Source organism: Bombina bombina, chromosome 1, assembly GCF_027579735.1.
Source record: "Bombina bombina isolate aBomBom1 chromosome 1, aBomBom1.pri, whole genome shotgun sequence".
NCBI lineage: Eukaryota > Metazoa > Chordata > Amphibia > Anura > Bombinatoridae > Bombina > Bombina bombina.
Window position 1 is genome coordinate 572942852 of NC_069499.1, and position 24545 is coordinate 572967396.

At 40.2% G+C, this 24545-nt stretch overlaps 1 protein-coding gene across 1 annotated transcript in view; it reads left to right on the forward strand.

Annotated features, from left to right (window-relative positions):
- The window catches only part of SPAG16 (sperm associated antigen 16), a 984179-nt gene that overhangs the window by 220332 nt on the left and 739302 nt on the right, over positions 1–24545 (forward strand). The window contains exon 5 of the mRNA XM_053698804.1: positions 6769–6906. Coding sequence (XP_053554779.1) covers positions 6769–6906 — 138 coding nt within the window. The remainder of the gene's footprint in view (positions 1–6768; positions 6907–24545) is intronic.

Here is a 24545-nt window from a genome sequence, read left to right on the forward strand (position 1 = left end):
ATTATACTAGATCAGTTGCCACTTCTTAGGCTTTCAAGAATGAGGCTTTAGTTGATCAAATCAAATTTTACCATTTTGATGTTTTTGTTTCTTCTGAGGCAGTCTTTGGTAGGAAAGTCCTTCAGGCAGTTGTCTTAGCTTGATTTCTTATTACCTGTTGATTAATTTTAATTGCATAAAAATAGTTATGCCTTTTTTGGCAAAGACACCCCAGCCAAAGGCTTAAATACCCCTCCCACTTCCCTCATCCCCCACTCATTCTTTGCCTTTCGTCCCAGGAGGTTGGCAGAGAAGTGTCAGAAGTTTTAGATTAGTCTCTTATGGAGGGTAATACTCTTCGGCATGGGACTGGAGTTTTAAGTAGTCCTGTCAGCCTTTCAGTGCTTTCTTCTCTCAAGTCCATGGCAGAAGTGATGCTACTATCTGTCACATTTGAAGGGCCGTGTTCCTGTTCCACTTGTGGAACGTAACCGCTTTTGGAAAGTGACGCGACCTTATGGTTGGGCACGCTTTTTTTGGACTATACAGTTCACCTGGTGACCGACCGGTCGTGGTCACGTTTTTGGGCTTCATTTCTGCATTCTTAATCGTGTGGTGACAGAGAAATTCTGGTCTGCTGGTGTCTGGTTCATAGGAAGTGGTAAGTGCCCCAGCCATTGTGGGTGTCGGGTGCCGTTTAGATTTTTTAGTCCACTCTTTTGTATTCAATATCCTAGTTATGGAGGAGTCTGATATTGTGGAGACAGACGTCTCTGTTTCAGATTCTACTCCTTGCACAGAATGCGTATTACCCAAGATGATACAAGCCTATCAGTTATGTTCTCAATGCCGTATTAGAGTGCTCAATTCCTCGGGATTGAGGAATAAAGGGTCCGCTGAGCCATCCGCCTCTGGGGCTTCTGTCCTTCGAGTTTGAGTTCCCTTCCACTATCTCTTACTACACATGCAGGTAACCCAGACTTTGCTTATCCTTCTCGGGAAGGTGGCTGGTTCCCACCAGGGGTTTCGGCACGATGTCGCATGTCCATAATTTTGGTGCTGGCGAATCTGCAACTTCCAGAAAGTTGCTTCGGATATTGTTTGTGTTCCGTTATCCGGGGTTCCTCAGGCATGGGATGGCCTGTTCAGCTCTTTGCAGGGAACGACTGTCTTTGAGGCTTCAGGGCATCAACCTTCGGGGCCGGAGTAATCTTTTACTCTGACGGCGGTATGCTGTGCTTTTCGGTATAGACTGGCACGCCTTTGTGTTTTATTAAGGCACACTTTGGCGCTGTTGGACGATCCCATCCTTAATGGATCTGAGAATTCTCAGTCTTCTTCTTCGAATAGCTTTCAGAATTAGATATAAGGGGATGTAGTATTCCTCTTATAGGCTAGTTTCCAGTTTTGAGCTTGGAAGAACAGGGTCCCTATTTTGGTTCAGGCGTCATCTTTTCAACTTGCAGAATCTCATACACAGATGTTATCTTTTCTACGTTCCCACGGATGGAAAGTGAACCAGGAAAAGAGTTCCCTTGTTCCAGCTTCAAGGGTGTGTTTTTTAGGGACAATCATAGATTCCCTGTCCATGAAATTTTTTTTACAACTATGCATGCTGAGTCAGTGGAACAGAGACCATTCAGATTTATCGCAGAGGATAGATCTGGATCCCCTAACAAGAGACACTCTCTTGTGGTGGATTTTACAGGAAAGCCTGGCTCAGGGCACTTGCTTCCTGAGACCTTTCTGAGTGATTGTGACTACGGATGCCAGCCTATTAGCCTGGGGAGCAGCTTGGGGCTCTCTAAAAGCTTAGGTCCTGTTTACTTGGGGGAAGTCTTCTCTCCCCATAAACATCTTGGAGTTTAGAGCAATCTCTCAATGCCTTGGTAGCTTGGTCTCAATTATCTTTAGTCCGGTTTTTCAGATTCCAATCGGACAACATCACCTCAGTGGCTTACATCAACCACCAGGGAGGAACTCACAGTTCCTTGGCTATGACGGAGGTGACTCACATTCTGCAGTGGGCGGAAGCTCACGATTGTCTCCTATCTGCCATCCACATTCCAGGAGTGGACAACTGGGAGGCGGATTTTCTGAGTACACAGACTTTTCATCCCAGGGAGTGGGCTCTCTATCCGGAAGTGTTCTCTCAGATAACTCTCAGGTGGGAGGTTCCAGAGTTTGATCTGATGGCGTCTCATCAAAACACCAAGGTTCCAAAATACGGTTCAAGTTTAAGAGATCCTCAGGCCGCTCTGATAGATTCTCTAGCGGTTCCTTGGATCTTCTCTCTGGCATACCTGTTTCCTCTGTTTACTCTCCTTCAACGAGACATTGCTCGTATCAAGCAGGTGAGAGCGTCGGCAATTCTAATAGCTCCTGCATGGCCTTGCAGGATCTGATTTGTGGATCTGGTAAGGATATCATCTCTTCCTCCTTGGAGGTTACCTCTGAGGAAGAACTAATTCAGGGTCCATTCCTCCATCCAAACCTGGATTCTCTGAAACTGACTGCTTGGAGATTGAACGCCTAGTTCTGTCTAGACGTGGATTTTCTGAAGCGGTCATTGATACTATGCTTCAGGCTCCCCAACCTGTTACTCACAAGATTTACCATAACGTAAGGTGTAAATATCTTTTTTGGAGCAAATCTAAGGGTTTCTCCTGGAGCTGGGTGAGGATTCCCCGTATTTTATCCTTTCTTCAGGATGGCCTGGAGAAAGGTTTGTCAGTCAGTACTCTGAAGGGAAAGATTTCTGCACTATCTATTCGATTTCACAAACGTCTGGCAGATTTGCCAGATGTTCAAGCTTTTGTTCAGGCCCTGGTCAGAATCAGGCCTGCGTTTAAACCTGTTGCTCCTCCTTGGAGCCTTAATCTTGTTCTTAAAGGTTTGCAGCAGGCTCCGTTTGAGCCAATGCATGTTGTTGATATTAAATTGTTATCTTAGAAGGTTTTCTTTCTTCTTGCTATTTCTTCAGCTCGCAGAGTTTCTGAGCTTTCAGCTCTGCAGTGTGATTCCCTGTACCTTATTTTTCATGCAGATAAGGCGGTCCTTCATACTAAATTGGCTTTTCTCCCTAAGGTGGTGTCGGATTGAAACATTAATCAGGAAATAGTTTTTCCTTCTTTTTGTCCTAATCCTCCTTCTCATTTGCATAACTTGGATGTTGTGCATTCTCTAAAATTTTACCTACAAGCTACTAAAGATTTTCGACAATCTTGTGCCCTTTTTGTGTTTTTTTTCTGAAAAGCGTAAGGGTCAGAAGCCCACTTCTACTACCCTTTCCCTCTGGTTAAGAAGTATGATTTGTTCTGCTTATGAGACAACTGGACAGCAGCCTCCTGAGAGAATTACGGCTCATTCCACTAGGGCAGTCTCCTCTTCTTGGGCTTTTAAAAATGAAGCTTCTGTGGAACAGATTTGCAAGGCGGCAACATGGTCCTCTTTGCATACTTTTTGCAAATTCTACAAATTTGATACTTTTGCATCGGCTGAGGCCTCTTTTGGGAGAAAAGTTCTTTAAGCGGTGGTGCCTTCTGTTTAGGTCCTCCTACCTTGTTCGCCTTCCCTTTTCATTCTGTGTCCTCTAGCTTGGGTATTGGTTCCCACTAGTAATTGGAATGACGTTGTGGACTCTCCATGCCATAGGAAAGAAAACAGAATTTATGCTTACCTGATACATTTCTTTCCTTCCGGGCATGGAGAGTCCACGACCCCGCCCTCTTTTTATTTATAATTCGGCAGTTTTTTTTTAGTAATCCTCAGGCACCTCCTATACCCTTGTGTTTCTTTTTTTTCCATTTTCCTTCAGCTAAATGACTGGGGATTATGGGTAAGGTAAGTTAGACTTAGCAGCTTTGCTGGGGTGCTCTTTGCCGCCTCCTGCTGGCCAGGAGTTGAATATCCCACTAGTAATTGGAATGATGTTGTGGACTCTCCATGCCCGGAAATAAATATATTTATCAGGTAAGCATAAATTTTGTTTTATGCTTACCTAAATAAATTAATTTATTTCATAGTGGTGAGAGTCTACAAGATCCCAACCTGTGTTTTTCTGGTTTTGTTTTTTTCTTGTGCAGATCTTTTTTTCCCTACTGCTTTTTATTTTGCTAATTTCATTTCTTGATATGTGACCAAAAAATAAAGCGCAAAAAGAGAAAGATTCAAGTGTAGTTATTAAACACCAGAGATAGTGCAATAGATAAATATCTACTCATCAGAATTATAAAATAAAAGTGCCTTTATTTGTAATACAATGATAATAAAAACAACTCTGCGTCCATAAGCAACACTCGGTAAGCAACAGCTGATGGCTGGAAGGTCTTAAGTGACAGGATGCAACCTGCGGCGGGGTTTCCGGATTGCCCGCCCTCCGCTGGTCAACTCTGCTCCTTGGTGCTCTGGACGAATCTGTAGGAACCCCAACGCATTTCCTCCGGTACTCGCCGGGCTTTATCAAGGGGATGTGATCCAAGCAAAACTGATGTCGGGTTGTTGAGTGCTTCGTAACTTTATACCCGTATGTATTGAAGTCCGCCCCTTCAGGGGCCCGGTTTTAGATCGTCTCATGATTGGTTAATATTGCCGACAAAATTATCTACTAATACAATCATATATAATTACCATATAATATCACTTCATTTCATTTAAACCTTAAAAACATGCTGAAATTAAAATTGATGCATAAAACATTTACATAAGAGGAAAGACAATTCAAATTAAACCATACTTCATCTATATCATTTCTCATGTGCTGATATATTTTTTAAAAACGATACCGGATAATTATTATATATTATATATAATATTATATATTATTTGAAGTATTACATCTTCTAAAGTGCTCGGCGCACGGACTATTTATAGAATCATTGTTTGACTATCAATGTTATATGGCCTGAAGAACCCATATTGCGGTGGTTATTTTCGGTTTATTAAAAACATACCATTTGTATGATTAAATGTTATGATAGTTCAACTGAAATTGATAAAATATATAAAAAATGTAGAAACATATATAAATAATGGAAGGGGTGATAAGTTCATGAATATACTTGCAAATGGCTACTGCATGAATTTCCTAGGGAAAGACAACTAAAAAAGTTTTTTAAAAAAAATTTAAAATACTGGTGACTACAGATCCTTAATTTCTGCAATTGGCCATGCATTGACTTTGTTTAAAAATATGAATATATGACAAATTTATTAATACCTGAAACCTAAGTTAAAACTAATTTGAAACTTTTAACCACCATATTATACCTGAAAATTATGAACATTATTATATCTTTTAAAATACATCCTAAAACAATACCTCATAAAAAACATCCTAAAAGCATCATAAAAAATTCATAATGAGAAATAATAAGAAATAAAAAATTCATAATGTCAATTACATATAGGCAGCCACATTGATATCGATGTTGAGACCCAGAGGATGTAAAGTCTTCAATTTATATATCCAAAAAGTCTCAAGTTTTCTCAGCTCCAATAATCTATTATGTTTGGTTGGCGGAATCCACCCAATTACTTGTATTTTTAAAGAAGCCGGGTCACTATTGTGGTAATCAAAAAAATGTTTTGCCACATTGTGTTTAAGTAATTTCTCTTTTATATTATATACATGTTCGTAGACTCTGCGTCTTATTTGGCGTTTGGTGCGGCCTACATACATTAGGCCACACCCACACTGTAACAGATAAACTACGTATGTCAATTCACAGTTACTTTTAAACTCAATTTCATGCTTATCTGTTCCACTTGAATTACTAAAGAGTTTTGATTTATTTATATGAGGACACATAGTATAATTTCATTTCCTACCTCATTTGCTTGGCTATACCTTAGACTGGGGTGCCTGTGAGGTGGGAGTTTTTTTTTTTGTTTTTTTTTAGAGATCTTGAGGTTTGGGAATCTTTGCATCCTCCTAGTGGTAGGGAAGAGTAATTCCCAGCAGTAATATTGATTATTTGTTACAAATCTACCTGGCACAATGAGTTCTAATCTTCGGTCGCTATGGGCCTACCCCTCTGTCTTTCTTCTCAAAAGTCTCAATACAACAATTACTGCTACTGGAAGTCAATGAACATGTTATGGGGGAGTTCCAAAGGTTCTAGCATGGGAAATGAAAAGAAGCTGCAAAGAAGTCTGATTTAGTATGGAAATTATTTTCAGCTGTCTCCTCCATGCTTTTCTAGATTTACTTGTTATGGATGGCTCATTCGGCATAATTATTTTGTCAGACATGTATTCTTCTCTTAACTGTTTTAAAGGATAGAATTCTGATTGAAGATGTGGTGTTTCCATCATCTCCTGTTTTTACAATATCTTAATAATGGAACTCTACAAGTGCTAAATACTCAGATGGTATTTAATGGGTCCCTTAGCTTACTATAGATTGCTTCCTCAGACAGGATAGAATTCTGATTGAAGATGTGGTGTTTCCATCATCTCCTGTTTTTACAATATCTTAATAATGGAACTCTACAAGTGCTAAATACTCAGATGGTATTTAATGGGTCCCTTAGCTTACTATAGATTGCTTCCTCAGACATTGGATTTCTTCCCCCTCTTAAAGTGTTTACTTATTCCTTTAAATAGCCACCCTGTAAATTTACAAAAATTGCTTGCATTGCACATGCTATACAACACAAAAAATCTTGTTAAACACACCAAAAAACTTTAGAAACTTGTAAGATCTCAGACTTTCAAGGAAGCTGACTTGTAAACTATAACTCTGTGTATGTGTGAAAAATTAATAAGTATTCCTTATGATTCCTTTAGGTATGAGATGATGGAAAAGGGCCTCTTGCAATCAGAAGGTGCAGGACTAGTTCCAGATGTTTATGCTCAGAACCAGATTTTAGCTACAGAGATAAAGAATTTAAAGAAGGAAGTGGCAACATATAAAGCAGCTGCAAGGTACAGTACCTATGTTTACCTTTTGGCATTTTCCGCATGGCAAAGACTTGGGTAATCAGTTATGTTAAAATAAGTGAAACATTGTGGATTTTTTTTTGTCAGAAAACAGTGTATTTCAAATGTTTCTTCTGGAATACTAATAATAGGCTTGTCATTAAGAAGAAATTGGCTAATTTTAATGCCTTGGTCATTAAAGGACCATTATAATGACAAATGAAATGCTTTCATTCATTAAAGCATGTGATTTTATCACAATCGACCATGCACGTCTATGTGTTTAACCCCAACATGCTGGTCCCAAACGGAAACTGATGCTGTGCTATGTTGAACAGCAGATTAATACTGCTAATTGGGTCACTGACACTTTCAACTGGGAACCAGTTCTCTGTGGCTCCCAAGTGGTACTTTAGCTATGCGTTTAACCGTTTTTGTGGGAGTTACAGCTCGAATGAATGCATGCAGTTTTTTCACAATAATATCCTTTTAATACTTTAAAAACAGCAAAATGTACCTTAAAATGCATATAAAAGTCAAAACTATACTTTCTTTCATGTAATTAACAAGAGTCCATGAGCTAGTGACGTATGGGATATACATTCCTACCAGGAGGGGCAAAGTTTCCCAAACCTTAAAATGCCTATAAATACACCCCTCACCACACCCACAAATCAGTTTTACAAACTTTGCCTCCAAGGGAGGTGGTGAAGTAAGTTTGTGCTAGATTCTACGTTGATATGCGCTCCGCAGCAAGTTGGAGCCCGGTTTTCCTCTCAGCGTGCAGTGAATGTCAGAGGGATGTGAAGAGAGTATTGCCTATTGAATGCAGTGATCTCCTTCTACGGGGTCTATTTCATAAGGTTCTCTGTTATCGGTCGTAGAGATTCATCTCTTACCTCCCTTTTCAGATCGACGATATACTCTTATATTTACCATTTCCTCTACTGATTCTCGTTTCAGTACTGGTTTGGCTTTCTACAAACATGTAGATGAGTGTCCTGGGGTAAGTAAGTCTTATTTTCTGTGACACTCTAAGCTATGGTTGGGCACTTTATTTATAAAGTTCTAAATATATGTATTCAAACATTTATTTGCCTTGACTCAGAATGTTCAACTTTCCTTATTTCCAGACAGTCAGTTTCATATTTGGGATTATGCATTGAATTATCATATTTTTTCTTACCTCAAAAATTTGACTTTTTTCCCTGTGGGCTGTTAGGCTCGCGGGGGCTGAAAATGCTTCATTTTATTGCGTCATTCTTGGCGCGGACTTTTTTGGCGCAAAAATTCTTTTCCGTTTCCGGCGTCATACGTGTCGCCGGAAGTTGCGTCATTTTTTGACGTTATTTTGCGTCAAAGATGTCGGCGTTCCGGATGTGGCGTCATTTTTGGCGCCAAAAGCATTTAGGCGCCAAATAATGTGGGCGTCTTTTTTGGCGCTAAAAAATATGGGCGTCATTTTTGTCTCCACATTATTTAAGTCTCATTATTTATTGCTTCTGGTTGCTAGAAGCTTGTTCACTGGCATTTTTTTCCCATTCCTGAAACTGTCATTTAAGGAATTTGATCAATTTTGCTTTATATGTTGTTTTTTTCTTTTACATATTGCAAGATGTTCCACGTTGCAACTGAGTCAGAAGATACTACAGGAAAATCACTGCACAGTGCTGGAGCTACCAAGCTAAGTCTGCTATAAACTTTTGGTATCTGTTTTCTCCAGCTGTTATTTGTATTGCATGTCATGTCAAACTTATTAATGCAGATAAAATTTCCTTTAGTACTGTTACATTACCTGTTGCTGTCCGTCAACATCTAATTTTCAGAGTGTTCCTGATAACATAAGAGATTTTATTTTTTAAATCCATTAAGAAGGCTATGTCTGTTATTTCTCCTTCTAGTATACATAAAAGTCTTTTAAAACTTCTCTTTTTTTTTTCAGATGAATTTTTAAATGAACATCATCATTCTGATACTGATAATGGTTCTTCTGGTTCAGAGGTTTCTGTCTCAGAGGTTGATGCTGATAAATCTTTGTATTTGTTCAAGATGGAATTTATTCGTTCTTTACTTAAAGAAGTGTTATTTGCATTAGAAATAGAGGATTCTGGTCCTCTTGATACTAAATGTAAACGTTTAAATAAGGTTTTTAAATCTCCTGTAGTTATTCCAGAAGTGTTTTATCTCCCTGATGCCATTTCTGAAGTAATTTCCAGGGAATGGAATAATTTGGGTAATTTATTTACTCCTTCTAGACGTTTAAGCAAATTATATCCTGTGCCATCTGACAGATTAGAGTTTTTTGGGACAAAAATCCCTAAGGTTATGGGGCTGTCTCTACTCCTGCTAATGTACTACTATTCCTATGGCAGATAGTACTTCATTTAAGGATCCTTTAGATAGGAAAATTGAATCTTTTCTAAGAAAAGTTTACTTATGTTCAGGTAATCTTCTTAGACCTGCTATATTTTTTAGCGGATGTTGCTGCAGCTTCAACTTTTTGGTTAGAAGCTTTAGCGCAACAAGTAACAGATCATAATTTTATAGCATTATTATTATTCTATAACATGCTAATAATTTTATTGGTGATACCATCTTTTGATATTGATGTCAGGTATATGTCTCTAGCTATTTTAGCTAGAAAAGCTTTATGGATTAAACTTGGAATGCTGACATGTCTTCTAAGTCAACTTTGCTTTCCCTTTCTTTCCAGGGTAAATAATCATTTCGTTCCTTTCCTCACAAACAAGGAACAAAAGCCTGATCCTTCATCCTCAGGAGCGGTATCAGTTTGGAAACTATTTCCAGTTTGGAATATATCCAAGCCTTATAGAAACCTATAGCCAGCTCCTAAGTATCTATGAAGGTGCGGCCCTTATTCCAGCTCAGCTGGTATGGGGCAGATTACGTTTTCTTCAAAGAAATTTGGATCAATTCCGTTCTTAATCTCTGGTTTCAGAAACATTGTTTCAGAAAGGTACAGAATTGGCTTCAAGTTAAGGCCTCCTGCTAAGAGATTCTTTTCTTTCCCGTGTCCCAGTTGACACAGCAAGGCTCAGCATTTCTGAAATGTGTTTCAGATCTAGAGTTGGCTGGAGTATTTATGCCAGTTCCAGTTCTGGAACAGGGGCTGGGGTTTTATTTTATCTCTTCATTGTACCAAAGAAGGTCAATTCCTTCAGACCAGTTCTGGATCTATCATTATTGAATCGTTATGTTAGGATACCAACATTCAAGATGGTTACTGTAGGACTATCCTGCCTTTTGTTTAGCAAGGGCATTATATGTCTACAATAGATTTACAGGATGTGTATCTGCATATTCCGATTCATCCAGATCACTTTTAGTGTCTGAGATTCTCTTTTTAGACAAGCATTACCAGTTTTGTGGCTCTACTGTTTGGCCTAGCCTCAGTTCCAAGAATTTTTTTCAAAGGTTCTCGGTGCCCTTCTTTCTGTAATCAGAGAATAGGGTTTTGGTATTTCCTTATTTGGACGATATCTTGGTACTTGCTCAGTCTTCTCATTTTCGAAGAATCTCATACGAATCGACTTGTGTTGTTTCTTCAAGTTCATGGTTGGAGGATCAATTTACCAATCAGTTCATTGATTCCTCAGACAAGGGTAACCTTTTTAGGTTTCTAGATAAATTCAGTGTCTATGACTCTGTCCTTGTCAGACAAGAGAAGTTTAACATTGATATCAGCTTGTCAAAACCTTCAGTCACAATCATTCCCTTTGGTAGCCTTATGCATGGAAATGTTGGGTCTTAGGACTGTCGCATCAGATGCGATCTCCTTTGCTCGTTTTCACATGCGACCTCTTCAGCTCTGTATGCTGAACCAATGGTGCAGGGATTACTCAAAGATATCTCAATTAATATCTTTAAACCGATTTTACGACACTCTCTGACATGGTGGACAGATCACCATCGTTTAGTTCAGGGGGCTTCTTTGTTCTTCCGACCTGGACTATAATCTCAACAGATACAAGTCTTACAGGTTGGGGAGCTGTGTGGGGGTATCTGACGGCACAAGGGGTTTGGGAATCTCAGGAGGTGAGATTTCCGATCAATATTTTGGAAATTTTCAGAGCTCTTCAGTCTTGGCCTCTTCTGAAGAGAGAGTTGTTCATTGTTTTCAGATAAGACAATGTCACAACTGTGGCATACATCAATCATCAAGGAGGGACTCACAGTCCTCTGGCTATGAAAGAAGTATCTCGAATTTTGGTTTGGGCGGAATCCAGCTCCTGTCTAATCTCTGCGGTTTATATCCCAGGTATGGACAATTGGAAAGCGGATTATCTCAGTCGCCAAACGTTGCATCCGGGCGAATGGTCTCTTCACCCAGAGGTATTTCTTCAGATTGTTCAAATGTGGGAACTTCCAGAAATAGATCTGATGGCTTCTCATCTAAACAAGAAACTTCCCAGGTATCTGTCCAGATCCCGGGATCCTCAGGCGGAGGCAGTGGATGCATTTTCACTTCCTTGGAAGTATCATCCTGCCTATATCTTTCCGCCTCTAGTTCTTCTTCCAAGAGTAATCTCCAAGATTCTGAAGGAATGCTCGTTTGTTCTGCTGGTAGCTCCGGCATGGCCTCACAGGTTTTGGTATGCGGATCCTGTCCGGATGGCCTCTTGCCAACCGTGGACTCTTCCGTTAAGACCAGACCTTTTGTCTCAAGGTCCTTTTTTCCATCAGGATCTGAAATCCTTAAATTTAAAGGTATGGAGATTGAACGCTTGATTCTTGGTCAAAGAGGTTTCTCTGACTCTGTGATTAATACTATGTTACAGGCTCGTAAATCTGTATCCAGAGAGATATATTATAGAGTCTGGAAGACTTATATTTCTTGGTGTCTTTCTCATCATTTTTCTTGGCATTCTTTTAGAATACCGAGAATATTACAATTTCTTCAGGATGGTTTAGATAAGGGTTTGTCCGCAAGTTCCTTGAAAGGTCAAATCTCTGCTCTTTCTGTTCTTTTTCACAGAAAGATTGCTATTCTTCCTGATATTCATTGTTTTGTACAAGCTTTGGTTCGTATAAAGCCTGTCATTAAGTCAATTTCTCCTCCTTGGAGTTTGAATTTGGTTCTGGGGGCTCTTCAAGCTCCTCCATTTGAACCTATGCATTCATTGGATATTAAATTACTTTCTTGGAAAGTTTTGTTCCTTTTGGCCATCTCTTCTGCCAGAAGAGTTTCTGAATTATCTGCTCTTTCTTGTGAGTCTCCTTTTCTGATTCTTCATCAGGATAAGGCGGTGTTGCGAACTTCTTTTGAATTTTTACCTAAAGTTGTGAATTCCAACAACATTAGTAGAGAAATTGTGGTTCCTTCATTATGTCCTAATCCTAAGAATTCTAAGGAGAAATCGTTGCATTCTTTGGATGTTGTTAGAGCTTTGAAATATTATGTTGAAGCTACGAAATCTTTCTGTAAGACTTCTAGTCTATTTGTTATCTTTTCCGGTTCTAGGAAAGGCCAGAAAGCTTCTGCCATTTCTTTGGCATCTTGGTTGAAATCTTTAATTCATCTTGCCTATGTTGAGTCGGGTAAAATTCCGCCTCAGAGAATTACAGCTCATTCTACTAGGTCAGTATCTACTTCCTGGGCGTTTAGGAATGAAGCTTCGGTTGACCAGCTCTGCAAAGCAGCAACTTGGTCCTCTTTGCATACTTTTACTAAATTCTACCATTTTGATGTATTTTCTTCTTCTGAAGCAGTTTTTGGTAGAAAAGTTCTTCAGGCAGCGGTTTCAGTTTGAATCTTCTGCTTATGTTTTTTGTTAAACTTTATTTTGGGTGTGGATTATTTTCAGCAGGAATTGGCTGTCTTTATTTTATCCCTCCCTCTCTAGTGACTCTTGTGTGGAAAGATCCACATCTTGGGTAGTCATTATCCCATACGTCACTAGCTCATGGACTCTTGTTAATTACATGAAAGAAAACATAATTTATGTAAGAACTTACCTGATAAATTCATTTCTTTCATATTAACAAGAGTCCATGAGGCCCACCCTTTTTTGTGGTGGTTATGATTTTTTTGTATAAAGCACAATTATTCCAATTCCTTATTTTATATGCTTCGCACTTTTTTTCTTATCACCCCACTTCTTGGCTATTCGTTAAACTGATTTGTGGGTGTGGTGAGGGGTGTATTTATAGGCATTTTAAGGTTTGGGAAACTTTGCCCCTCCTGGTAGGAATGTATATCCCATACGTCACTAGCTCATGGACTCTTGTTAATATGAAAGAAATGAATTTATCAGGTAAGTTCTTACATAAATTATGTTTTTATGATTATTTAAAAAATTTTGCTTACCTGATACATTAATTTCTTTAACGATGGTGAGAGTTCATGAGCCATCATATGTGAGATGGACGTTCAGTCCTACACTACCCACACAACAGAGCTTTAATCCCTCTCACTTTCCCATGATTAGTCATATATATGGTCAAGAGAAATGAGAAAATAAGAAATTAGGAAAATAAAAGCAGGGTAAAAGAAGTGTAAACTGGTAATGCCACCAACTTTTCTTCAAAAAACAAGGGCAAGTCTCATGAAATAATTGAATTTATCAGGTAAGCATACATTTTGTTTTCTTTCATAAGATGGTGAGTCCATGAGCCATCACACCTGGGATCCAACCTATACCCAAGCTCAGTGTTGGCACCAATCAATGGTTTAGTAAAGGGTCTCAAAATTTCTAGTGGCGGCCCTGCTTGTAACAGGCTTTCTGGCCTGAATCAAAGGGTCTATCACTTGATCTAAAAAAACCATTTCTGAGACAAAATCAGACTTCAGTTTTCATGATGTCAAATTGAAAAACTTAATCTTGATGGAAGAAGGAACCATAAAGTTCTTCCTAAGAGGAAAACATCAAGGCTGGCTTGAGGACAATTATACCAGATCTGGGTACCTAGTCATGTGAGGCCATGCAAGAGCAATTAAAACCACTGAGGCTCCTTCCTGTTTTATCAATATTATCCTCAATAGTAAAACAAAAGGAGTAAAGATGTAAATGAAATTGAATGATCAGAAAATCACTAGTGCATCTAATAGAGTCCCCAACGATTCACAATAGACCTGATGCAAAGGCCATTCACTAGGGCGAAGGTGCTGATGACTAAGGAAGTCCACTTCCCAATTTCCACATTTGAATAGCTGAAATCATGCAACGATAGTGTTCTACCTAAGCCAGAATGCGGGCTATCCAATTTGGACGGAGGGAAAAGGCTCCCTAAATCAAGATTGGGAAGTCTGCCACCAAGTTAGAGAATGTCATGTCTTTTTTTGAAGTCTAAAGAGATCTGAGACAGACTTTTAAATCCCCATTCAACTGTTGCAACATTTGAAGCTGCAAAGAATGTAAGTGCAATCTGACAAAATAAATAACATCTGAAGCCGCGACTATGAGATAAACTACCTCCATGCATTGAAGCAGTGTATTAAACCGAGTTTGATGGAGAAGAACACAGGGCTTCTGCAATTTTATTTTGCAAGCAACTGTGAGAGAGAGTCTCATTGTTACAGAGTTTGACAAAGCCCATAAAGGCATCTCTGGTATGTGGTAGTAGAGAGCTTTTCGTGACGTTAATTTTCCAACCATGGGAACAAAGCAGCTGAAGAAACTTTCGCCTAGATTTAGAGTTTTGTCGGTAAAGACCCGCGGTGCGAACACTGCTTTTTTTCCAGCGCACCCTTAAGACAACGCTGGTATTTAGAGTTGTCTGAGTGGCTGCATTAGGCTCAGAAAAGGGAGCGTTGAGCATAATTTAGATCCACTTCAACCCTCAATACCAACGTTGCCTATGGTAGCGGTAAGCTGGAAAAACGTGCTTGTGCACGATATCCCCATAGGAAACAATGGGGCTGAGCTGGCTGAAAAAACTAACACCTGCAAAAAAGCAGTGTTCAGCTCCATTGTTTCCTATGGGGAAACACTCTCTAAGTCTACACCTAACACCCTAACATGAACCCCGAGTCTAAACACCCCTAACCTTACACTTATTAACCCCTAATCTGCCGCCCCCGCTATCGCTGAACCTACATTTTATTATTATTAACCCCTAATCTGCTGCTCCGGACACCGCCACAACCTACATTATAGCTATGAACCCCTAATCTGCTGTCCCTAACATCGCCGACACCTACATTATATTTATTACCCCCTAATCTGCCCCCCCCCCATGTCGCCGCCACCTACCTACAGTTATTAACCCCTAATCTGCCGACCGGACCTTGCCGCCACTATAATAAATGTATTAACCCCTAAACCGCCGCACTCCCGCCTCGCAAACACTAGAATAAATTGTATTAATAATACAATCTGCCCTCCCTAACATCGCCGCCACCTACCTACAATTATTAACCCCTAATCTCCCGCCCCCAACGTCGCCATTACTATAATAAAGTTATTAACACCTAAGCCTAACCCTAACATAAATATAATTTAAATAAAACGAAAACATAATTTATGCTTACCTGATAAATTCCTTTCTTCTGTAGTGTGATCAGTCCACGGGTCATCATTACTTCTGGGATATTACTCCTCCCCAACAGGAAGTGCAAGAGGATTCACCCAGCAGAGCTGCATATAGCTCCTCCCCTCTACGTCACTCCCAGTCATTCGACCAAGGACCAACGAGAAAGGAAAAGCCAAGGGTGAAGTGGTGACTGGAGTATAAATTAAAAAATATTTACCTGCCTTAAAAACAGGGCGGGCCGTGGACTGATCACACTACAGAAGAAAGGAATTTATCAGGTAAGCATATATTATGTTTTCTTCTGTTAAGTGTGATCAGTCCACGGGTCATCATTACTTCTGGGATACCAATACCAAAGCAAAAGTACACGGATGACGGGAGGGATAGGCAGGCTCTTTATACAGAAGGAACCACTGCCTGAAGAACCTTTCTCCCAAAAATAGCCTCCGATGAAGCAAAAGTGTCAAATTTGTAAAATTTGGAAAAAGTATGAAGCGAAGACCAAGTTGCAGCCTTGCAAATCTGTTCAACAGAGGCCTCATTCTTGAAGGCCCAAGTGGAAGCCACAGCTCTAGTAGAATGAGCTGTAATTCTTTCAGGAGGCTGCTGTCCAGCAGTCTCATAAGCTAAACGAATTATGCTACGAAGCCAAAAAGAAAGAGAGGTAGCGGAAGCTTTTTGACCTCTCCTCTGCCCAGAGTAAATGACAAACAGAGAAGACGTTTGTCGAAATTCCTTAGTTGCCTGTAAGTAAAATTTTAGAGCACGGACTACATCCAGGTTGTGCAGTAGACGTTCCTTCTTTGAAGAAGGATTTGGGCATAAAGAAGGAACAACAATCTCTTGATTGATATTCCTGTTAGTAACTACCTTAGGTAAGAACCCAGGTTTAGTACGCAGGACTACCTTATCCGAATGAAAAATCAAATAAGGAGAATCACAATGTAAGGCTGATAATTCAGAGACTCTTCGAGCCGAGGAAATAGCCATTAAAAAATAGAACTTTCCAAGATAACAACTTTATATTAATGGAATGAAGGGGTTCAAACGGAACGCCCTGTAAAACATTAAGAACAAGGTTTAAACTCCATGGTGGAGCAACAGTTTTAAACACAGGCTTAATTCTGGCCAAAGCCTGACAAAAAGCCTGGACGTCAGGAACTTCTAACAGACGTTTGTGTAACAGAATGGACAGAGCTGAGATCTGTCCCTTTAATGAACTAGCAGATAAACCCTTTTCTAAACCTTCTTGTAGAAAAGACAATATCCTAGGAATCCTAACCTTACTCCAAGAGTAACCTTTGGATTCACACCAATATAGGTATTTACGCCATATCTTATGGTAAATCTTTCTGGTAACAGGTTTCCTAGCCTGTATTAAGGTATCAATAACTGACTCAGAAAATCCACGTCTTGATAAAATCAAGCGTTCAATTTCCAAGCAGTCAGCTTCAGAGAAGTTAGATTTTGATGTTTGAAGGGACCCTGTATCAGAAGGTCCTGTTTCAGAGGTAGAGACCAAGGTGGACAGGATGACATGTCCACCAGGTCTGCATACCAAGTCCTGCGTGGCCACGCAGGTGCTATTAGAATCACTGATGCTCTCTCTTGTTTGATTCTGGCAATCAATCGAGGAAGCAACGGGAAGGGTGGAAACACGTAAGCCATCCTGAAGTCCCAAGGTGCTGTCAGAGCATCTATCAGGACTGCTCCTGGATCCCTGGATCTGGACCCGTAACGAGGAAGCTTTGCGTTCTGTCGAGACGCCATGAGATCTATCTCTGGTTTGCCCCAACGTCGAAGTATTTGGGCAAAGACCTCCGGATGAAGTTCCCACTCCCCCGGATGAAAAGTCTGACGACTTAAGAAATCCGCCTCCCAGTTCTCCACTCCCGGGATGTGGATTGCTGACAGGTGGCAAGAGTGAGACTCTGCCCAGCAAATTATCTTTGATACTTCCATCATAGCTAGGGAGCTTCTTGTCCCTCCCTGATGGTTGATGTAAGCTACAGTCGTGATGTTGTCCGACTGAAACCTGATGAACCCCCGAGTTGTCAACTGGGGCCAAGCCAGGAGGGCATTGAGAACTGCTCTCAATTCCAGAATGTTTATTGGCAGGAGACTCTCCTCCTGACTCCATTGTCCCTGAGCCTTCAGAGAATTCCAGACGGCACCCCAACCTAGAAGGCTGGCGTCTGTTGTTACAATTGTCCAGTCTGGTCTGCTGAATGGCATCCCCCTGGACAGATGTGGCCGAGAAAGCCACCATAGAAGAGAATTTCTGGTCTCTTGATCCAGATTCAGAGAAGGGGATAAGTCTGAGTAATCCCCATTCCACTGACTTAGCATGCACAGTTGCAGTGGTCTGAGGTGTAAGCGTGCAAAGGGTACTATGTCCATTGCCGCTACCATTAAGCCGATTACCTCCATGCATTGAGCCACTGACGGGTGTTGAATGGAATGAAGGGTGCGGCAAGCACTTTGAAGTCTTGTTAGCCTGTCCTCTGTCAGGTAAATCTTCATTTCTACAGAATCTATAAGAGTCCCCAGGAAGGGAACTCTTGTGAGTGGAACGAGTGAACTTTTCTTTTCGTTCACCTTCCATCCATGTGACCTTAGAAATGCCAGCACTAACTCTGTATGAGACTTGGCAGTTTGAAAGCTTGAAGCTTGTATCAGAATGTCGTCTAGGTATGGAGCTACCGAGATTCCCCGCGGTCTTAGTACCGCCAGAAGAGCACCCAGAACCTTTGTGAAGATTCTTGGAGCTGTAGCCAATCCGAATGGAAGAGCCACAAACTGGTAATGCCTGTCTAGGAAGGCAAACCTTAGGTACCGATAATGATCTTTGTGAATCGGTATGTGAAGGTAAGCATCTTTTAAATCTACAGTGGTCATGTACTGACCCTCTTGGATCATAGGTAAAATTGTCCGAATAGTCTCCATCTTGAACGATGGAACTCTTAGGAATTTGTTTAGGATCTTTAAGTCCAGGATTGGTCTGAAAGTTCCCTCTTTTTTGGGAACCACAAACAGATTTGAGTAAAACCCCTGTCCCTGTTCCGATCGTGGAACTGGATGGATTACTCCCATTAACAAGAGCTCTTGTACGCAGCGTAGAAACGCCTCTTTCTTTGTCTGGTTTGTGACAATCTTGACAGATGAAATCTCTCTCTTGGAGGAGAGTATTTGAAGTCCAGAAGGTATCCCTGAGATATTATCTCTAGCGCCCAGGGATCCTGAACATCTCTTGCCCAAGCCTGGGCGAAGAGAGAAAGTCTGCCCCCCACTAGATCCAATCCCGGATCGGGGGCCCTCAATTCATGCTGTTTTAGGGGCAGCAGCAGGTTTCCTAGTCTGCTTGCCCTTGTTCCAGGACTGGTTAGGTTTCCAGCCTTGTCTGTAGCGAGCAACAGCTCCTTCCTGTTTTGGTGCAGAGGAAGTTGATGCTGCTCCTGCTTTGAAATTACGAAAGGAACGAAAATTAGACTGTCTAGTCTTGGCTTTGGCTTTGTCCTGAGGCAGGGCATGGCCTTTACCTCCTGTAATGTCAGCGATAATCTCTTTCAACCCGGGCCCGAATAAGGTCTGCCCTTTGAAAGGTATATTAAGCAATTTAGACTTAGAAGTAACATCAGCTGACCAGGATTTTAGCCACAGCGCCCTGCGTGCCTGAATGGCGAATCCTGAATTCTTCGCCGTAAGTTTAGTAAGATGTACTACGGCCTCCGAAATGAATGAATTAGATAGTTTAAGGACTCTAAGCCTGTCCGTAATGTCGTCCAGAGTAGCTGAACCAATGTTCTCTTCCAGAGACTCAATCCAGAATGCCGCTGCAGCCGTGATCGGCGCAATGCATGCAAGGGGTTGCAATATAAAACCTTGTTGAACAAACATTTTCTTAAGGTAACCCTCTAACTTTTTATCCATTGGATCTGAAAAAGCACAGCTATCCTCCACCGGGATAGTGGTACGCTTAGCTAAGGTAGAAACTGCTCCCTCCACCTTAGGGACCGTTTGCCATAAGTCCCTTGTGGTGGCGTCTATTGGAAACATTTTTCTAAATATCGGAGGGGGTGAGAACGGCACACCGGGTCTATCCCACTCCTTAGTAACAATTTCAGTAAGTCTCTTAGGTATAGGAAAAACCTCAGTACTCGTCGGTACCGCAAAATATTTATCCAACCTACACATTTTCTCTGGTATTGCAACTGTGTTACAATCATTCAGAGCCGCTAACACCTCCCCTAGTAATACACGGAGGTTTTCCAGTTTAAATTTAAAATTTGAAATATCTGAATCCAGTCTGTTTGGATCAGAACCGTCACCCACAGAATGAGGTTCTCCGTCCTCATGTTCTGCCACCTGTGACGCAGTGTCTGACATGGCCCTAATATTATCAGCGCACTCTGTTCTCACCCCAGAGTGATCACGCTTACCTCTTAGTTCTGGTAATTTAGCCAAAACCTCAGTCATAACAGTAGCCATATCCTGTAATGTGATTTGTAATGGCCGCCCAGATGTACTCGGCGCTACAATATCACGCACCTCCCTCTGAGCGGGAGATGTAGGTACTGACACGTGAGGCGAGTTAGTCGGCATAACTCTCCCCTCGTTGTTTGGTGAAATTTGTTCAATTTGTACAGATTGACATTTATTTAAAGTAGCATCAATACAGTTAGTACATAAATTTCTATTGGGCTCCACTTTGGCATTGCAACAAATGACACAGGTATCATCCTCTGAATCAGACATGTTTAACACACTAGCAAATAAACTTGCAACTTGGAAATACAATTCAATTAGAATAATATTAAAACGTACTGTGCCTTTAAGAAGCACAGAAGATCTATGACAGTTGAAAATTAATAAATTGAAACAGTTATAGCCTCAATCCTTGTAAACAACACAACTTTAGCAAAGGTTTAATCCCATTAGCAAAGATAACAAATTCTGAAAGCAGGAAACAAATTACAGAATAAACGTTTTTTATCTCAGTCAAACTATAATTCTCACAGCTTTGCTGAGAGAAATTACCTCCCTCAAAATAAGTTTTGAAGACCCCTGAGCTCTGTAGAGATGAACCGGATCATGCAGGGAATACAATGAGTTGCTGACTGAAATATTTGATGCATAGAAAAAGCGCCAAAAAAACGGCCCCTCCCCCTCACACACAGCAGTGAGGGAGAACAGAAACTGTCAGAAAAACAGATTAATCAACTGCCAAGTGGAAAAATAGTGCCCAAACATTTATTCACACAGTACCTCAGCAAATGAAAACGATTTTACATTCCAGCAAAAACGTTAAACATAATCTCTAGTTATTAACCAGCTTTATGTATTTCTTACAGTGTAATTCTAGTGAAGTACCATTCCCCAGAATACTGAAGTGTAAAGTATACATACATGACATTATATCGGTATGGCAGGATTTTCTCATCAATTCCATTGTCAGAAAATAAAAACTGCTACATACCTCTATGCAGATTCATCTGCCCGCTGTCCCCTGATCTGAAGTTTACCTCACTCCTCAGATGGCCGAGAACAGCAATATGATCTTAACTACTCCGGCTAAAATCATAGCAAAACTCTGGTAGATTCTTCTTCAAACTCTGCCAGAGAGGTAATAACACACTCCGGTGCTATTTTAAAATAACAAACTTTTGATTGAAGATATAAAACTAAGTATAATCACCATAGTCCTCTCACACATCCTATCTAGTCGTTGGGTGCAAGAGAATGACTGGGAGTGACGTAGAGGGGAGGAGCTATATGCAGCTCTGCTGGGTGAATCCTCTTGCACTTCCTGTTGGGGAGGAGTAATATCCCAGAAGTAATGATGACCCGTGGACTGATCACACTTAACAGAAGAAATAATATTCCTATAATTAAATAAATTAATCCTATTTAAAACTAAATACTTACTTATAAAATAAACCCTAATATAGCTACAATATAACTAATAATTACATTGTATCTATTTTAGGATTTATATTTATTTTACAGGCAACTTTGTATTTATTTTAACTAGGTACAATAGCTATTAAATAGTTAATAACTATTTAATAGCTACCTAGTTAAAATAATTACAAAATTACCTGTAAAATAAATCCTAACCTAAGTTACAATTAAACCGAACACTACACTATCATTAAATTAATTAAATAAATTAACTACAATTACCTACAATTAAATTTAATTAAATAAACTAATCTATAATACAAAAAAACAAACCCTAAATTACAGAAAATAAAAAAATATTACAAGAAGTTTAAACTAATTACACCTAATCTAAGCCCCCTAATAAAATAAAAAAGCCCCCCAAAATAATAAAATGCCCTACCCTATTCTAAATTACAAAAGTACCTGTAAAAAAAAATACAACCCCCCCGCCCAACATTAAAACCCACCACCCACATACCCCTACTCTAACCCACCCAAACCCCCCTTAAAAAAACCTAACACTACCCCCCTGAACATCTCCCTACCTTGAGTCGTCGTCACCCAACCGGGCCGAAATCTTCATCCAAGGTGCGCAGAAGAGGTCCATCATCCGGTAGAAGTCTTCATCCAGGCGGCGTCTTCAATCTTTATCCATCCGGAGCGGAGCCATCTTCCAAGGAGCCGACGCGGAGCCATCCTCTTCATCCGGAGTCTTCTAACACAATGACGGTACCTTTAAGTGACGTCATCCAAGATGGCGTCCCTTTAATTCCAATTGGCTGATAGGATTCTATCAGCCAATCGGAATTATGGTAGGAAAAATCTGATTGGCTGATTGAATCAGCCAATCAGATTGAAGTTCAATCCGATTGGCTGATCCAATCAGCCAATCGGATTGAGCTCGCATTCTATTGGCTGATTGGAACAGCCAATAGAATGCAAGCTCAATCCGATTGGCTGATTGGATCAGCCAATCGGATTGAACTTCAATCTGATTGGCTGATTCAATCAGCCAATCAGATTTTCCTACCTTAATTCCTATCAGCCAATCGGAATTGAAGGGACACCATCTTGGATGACGTCACTTAAAGGTACCGTCATTGTGTTAGAAGACTCCGGATGAAGAGGATGGCTCCGCGTCGGCTCCTTGGAAGATGGCTCCGCTCCGGATGGATGAAGATTGAAGACGCCGCCTGGATGAAGACTTCTACCGGGTGAAGGATCTCTTCTGCGCACCTTGGATGAAGATTTCGGCCCGGTTGGGTGAAGACGACTCATGGTAGGGAGATCTTCAGGGGGGGTACTGTTAGGTTTTTTTAAGGGGAGTTGGGGTGGGTTAGAGTAGGGGTATGTGGGTGGTGGGTTTTAATGTTGGGGGGGGGGTTGTATTTTTTTTTTACAGGTAAAAGAGCTGATTACTTTGGGGCAATGCCCCGCAAAAAGCCCTTTTAAGGGCTGGTAAAAGAGCTGATTACTTTTGTAATTTAGAATAGGGTAGGGCATTTTATTAATTTGGGGGGCTTTTTTATTTTATTAGGGGGCTTAGATTAGGTGTAATTAGTTTAAACTTCTTGTAATATTTTTTTATTTTCTGTAATTTAGTTTTTTTTTTTGTATTATAGATTAGTTTATTTAATTAAATGTAATTGTAGTTAATTTATTTAATTAATTTAATGATAGTGTAGTGTTAGGTTTAATTGTAACTTAGGTTAGGATTTATTTTACAGGTAATTTTGTAATTATTTTAACTAGGTAGCTATTAAATAGTTATTAACTATTTAATAGCTATTGTACCTTGTTAAAATAAATACAAAGTTGCCTGTAAAATAAATATAAATCCTAAAATAGATACAATGTAATTATTAGTTATATTGTAGCTATATTAGGGTTTATTTTATAGGTAAGTATTTAGTTTTAAATAGGATTAATTTATTTAATTATAGGAATATTATTTCGTTTTATTTAAATTATATTTATGGTAGGGGGGTGTTAGGGTTAGACTTAGTTTTAGGGGTTAATAACTTTATTATAGTAGCGGCGACGTTGGGGGGCGGGAGATTAGGGGTTAATAATTGTAGGTAGGTGACTTTTTTTGGCGGTAGGAGTCTTGTCGGTAGAGGGTCTACCACTCACTTCTTCCAAGACTCCAAATACCAGCGTTAGGCAAATCCCATTGAAAAGATAGGATACGCAATTGACGTAAGAGGATCTGCGGTAGCCTGGAGTCGCGGAAAGAAAGTAAGCGGTAGACCCTTTCCTGTCTGACTCTAAATAACATCGGGCATTAAAAAGCAGCGTTAGGACCCCTTAACGCTGCTTTTGACGGCTAGCGCCAAACTCTAAATCTAGGCCTTTGTTTGTATGTTTTGGAGCCATCTAAAAGAATCAGCCTGTACAAGAATGTAGTCTAGGTAAGGAGCTACTGCTTTTGTGTGATTCCTGTGAATAGGGATCTGCAAAAAGGCATCTTTCAAGTCTATAGTAGACATACATTGATCCTCCTGTACTTAAGGTAATGTAGTGCAAAACATCTAAATTTTTAGAACTTTCAGAAATTTGATAAGAGTTTTGAGATCCAAAATTGTCCTGCATGTCACTTCTTTCTTTGGAACAATGTAAAAAGGCTTGAATAGAACCCATGAATCTGTTCCCCCAAGGGGACCGGAGTAATCGCTCCCATGACTTCTATGTCTGTTACACATTCCAAGAAAACTCTGGCCTCTAAATGATCTTTTGACAGGAGGAATCTTCCCGCAAGAAATTATGTATAGTACTCAAGGAACTTGAACAGAATTTTCTCCAAGCTTCCTAAAAAAAGTTCAGTCTAACCCCCACAAGAGCAAAGTCTGGGTTGGGGGCCGCACTTTCATGTTGATTTGGTCTGTTTGAACTTAAACCAAGAGGAGCCAGGCTTCCACGTGGACTTGGAGGTGTCTGACTTCCGAAACACCGAAGAGGAGGATCTTTGCATCTTGGAATGACAAAATGAGTGAAATTTTCTAGCCGACTTAAAGGTACATGAAAACCCCAATTTTTCTTTTATGATTCAGATAGAGCATATAATTTTAAACAACTTTTTAATTTATTTCCATTATCTAAATTGCTTTGTTCTCTTAAAATTCTTTGTTGAAAATCATACTAGGTAGGTTCACTAGCTGGGAGCTAGCTGCTGATTGGTGGCTGCACATATATGCCTCTAATCATTGACT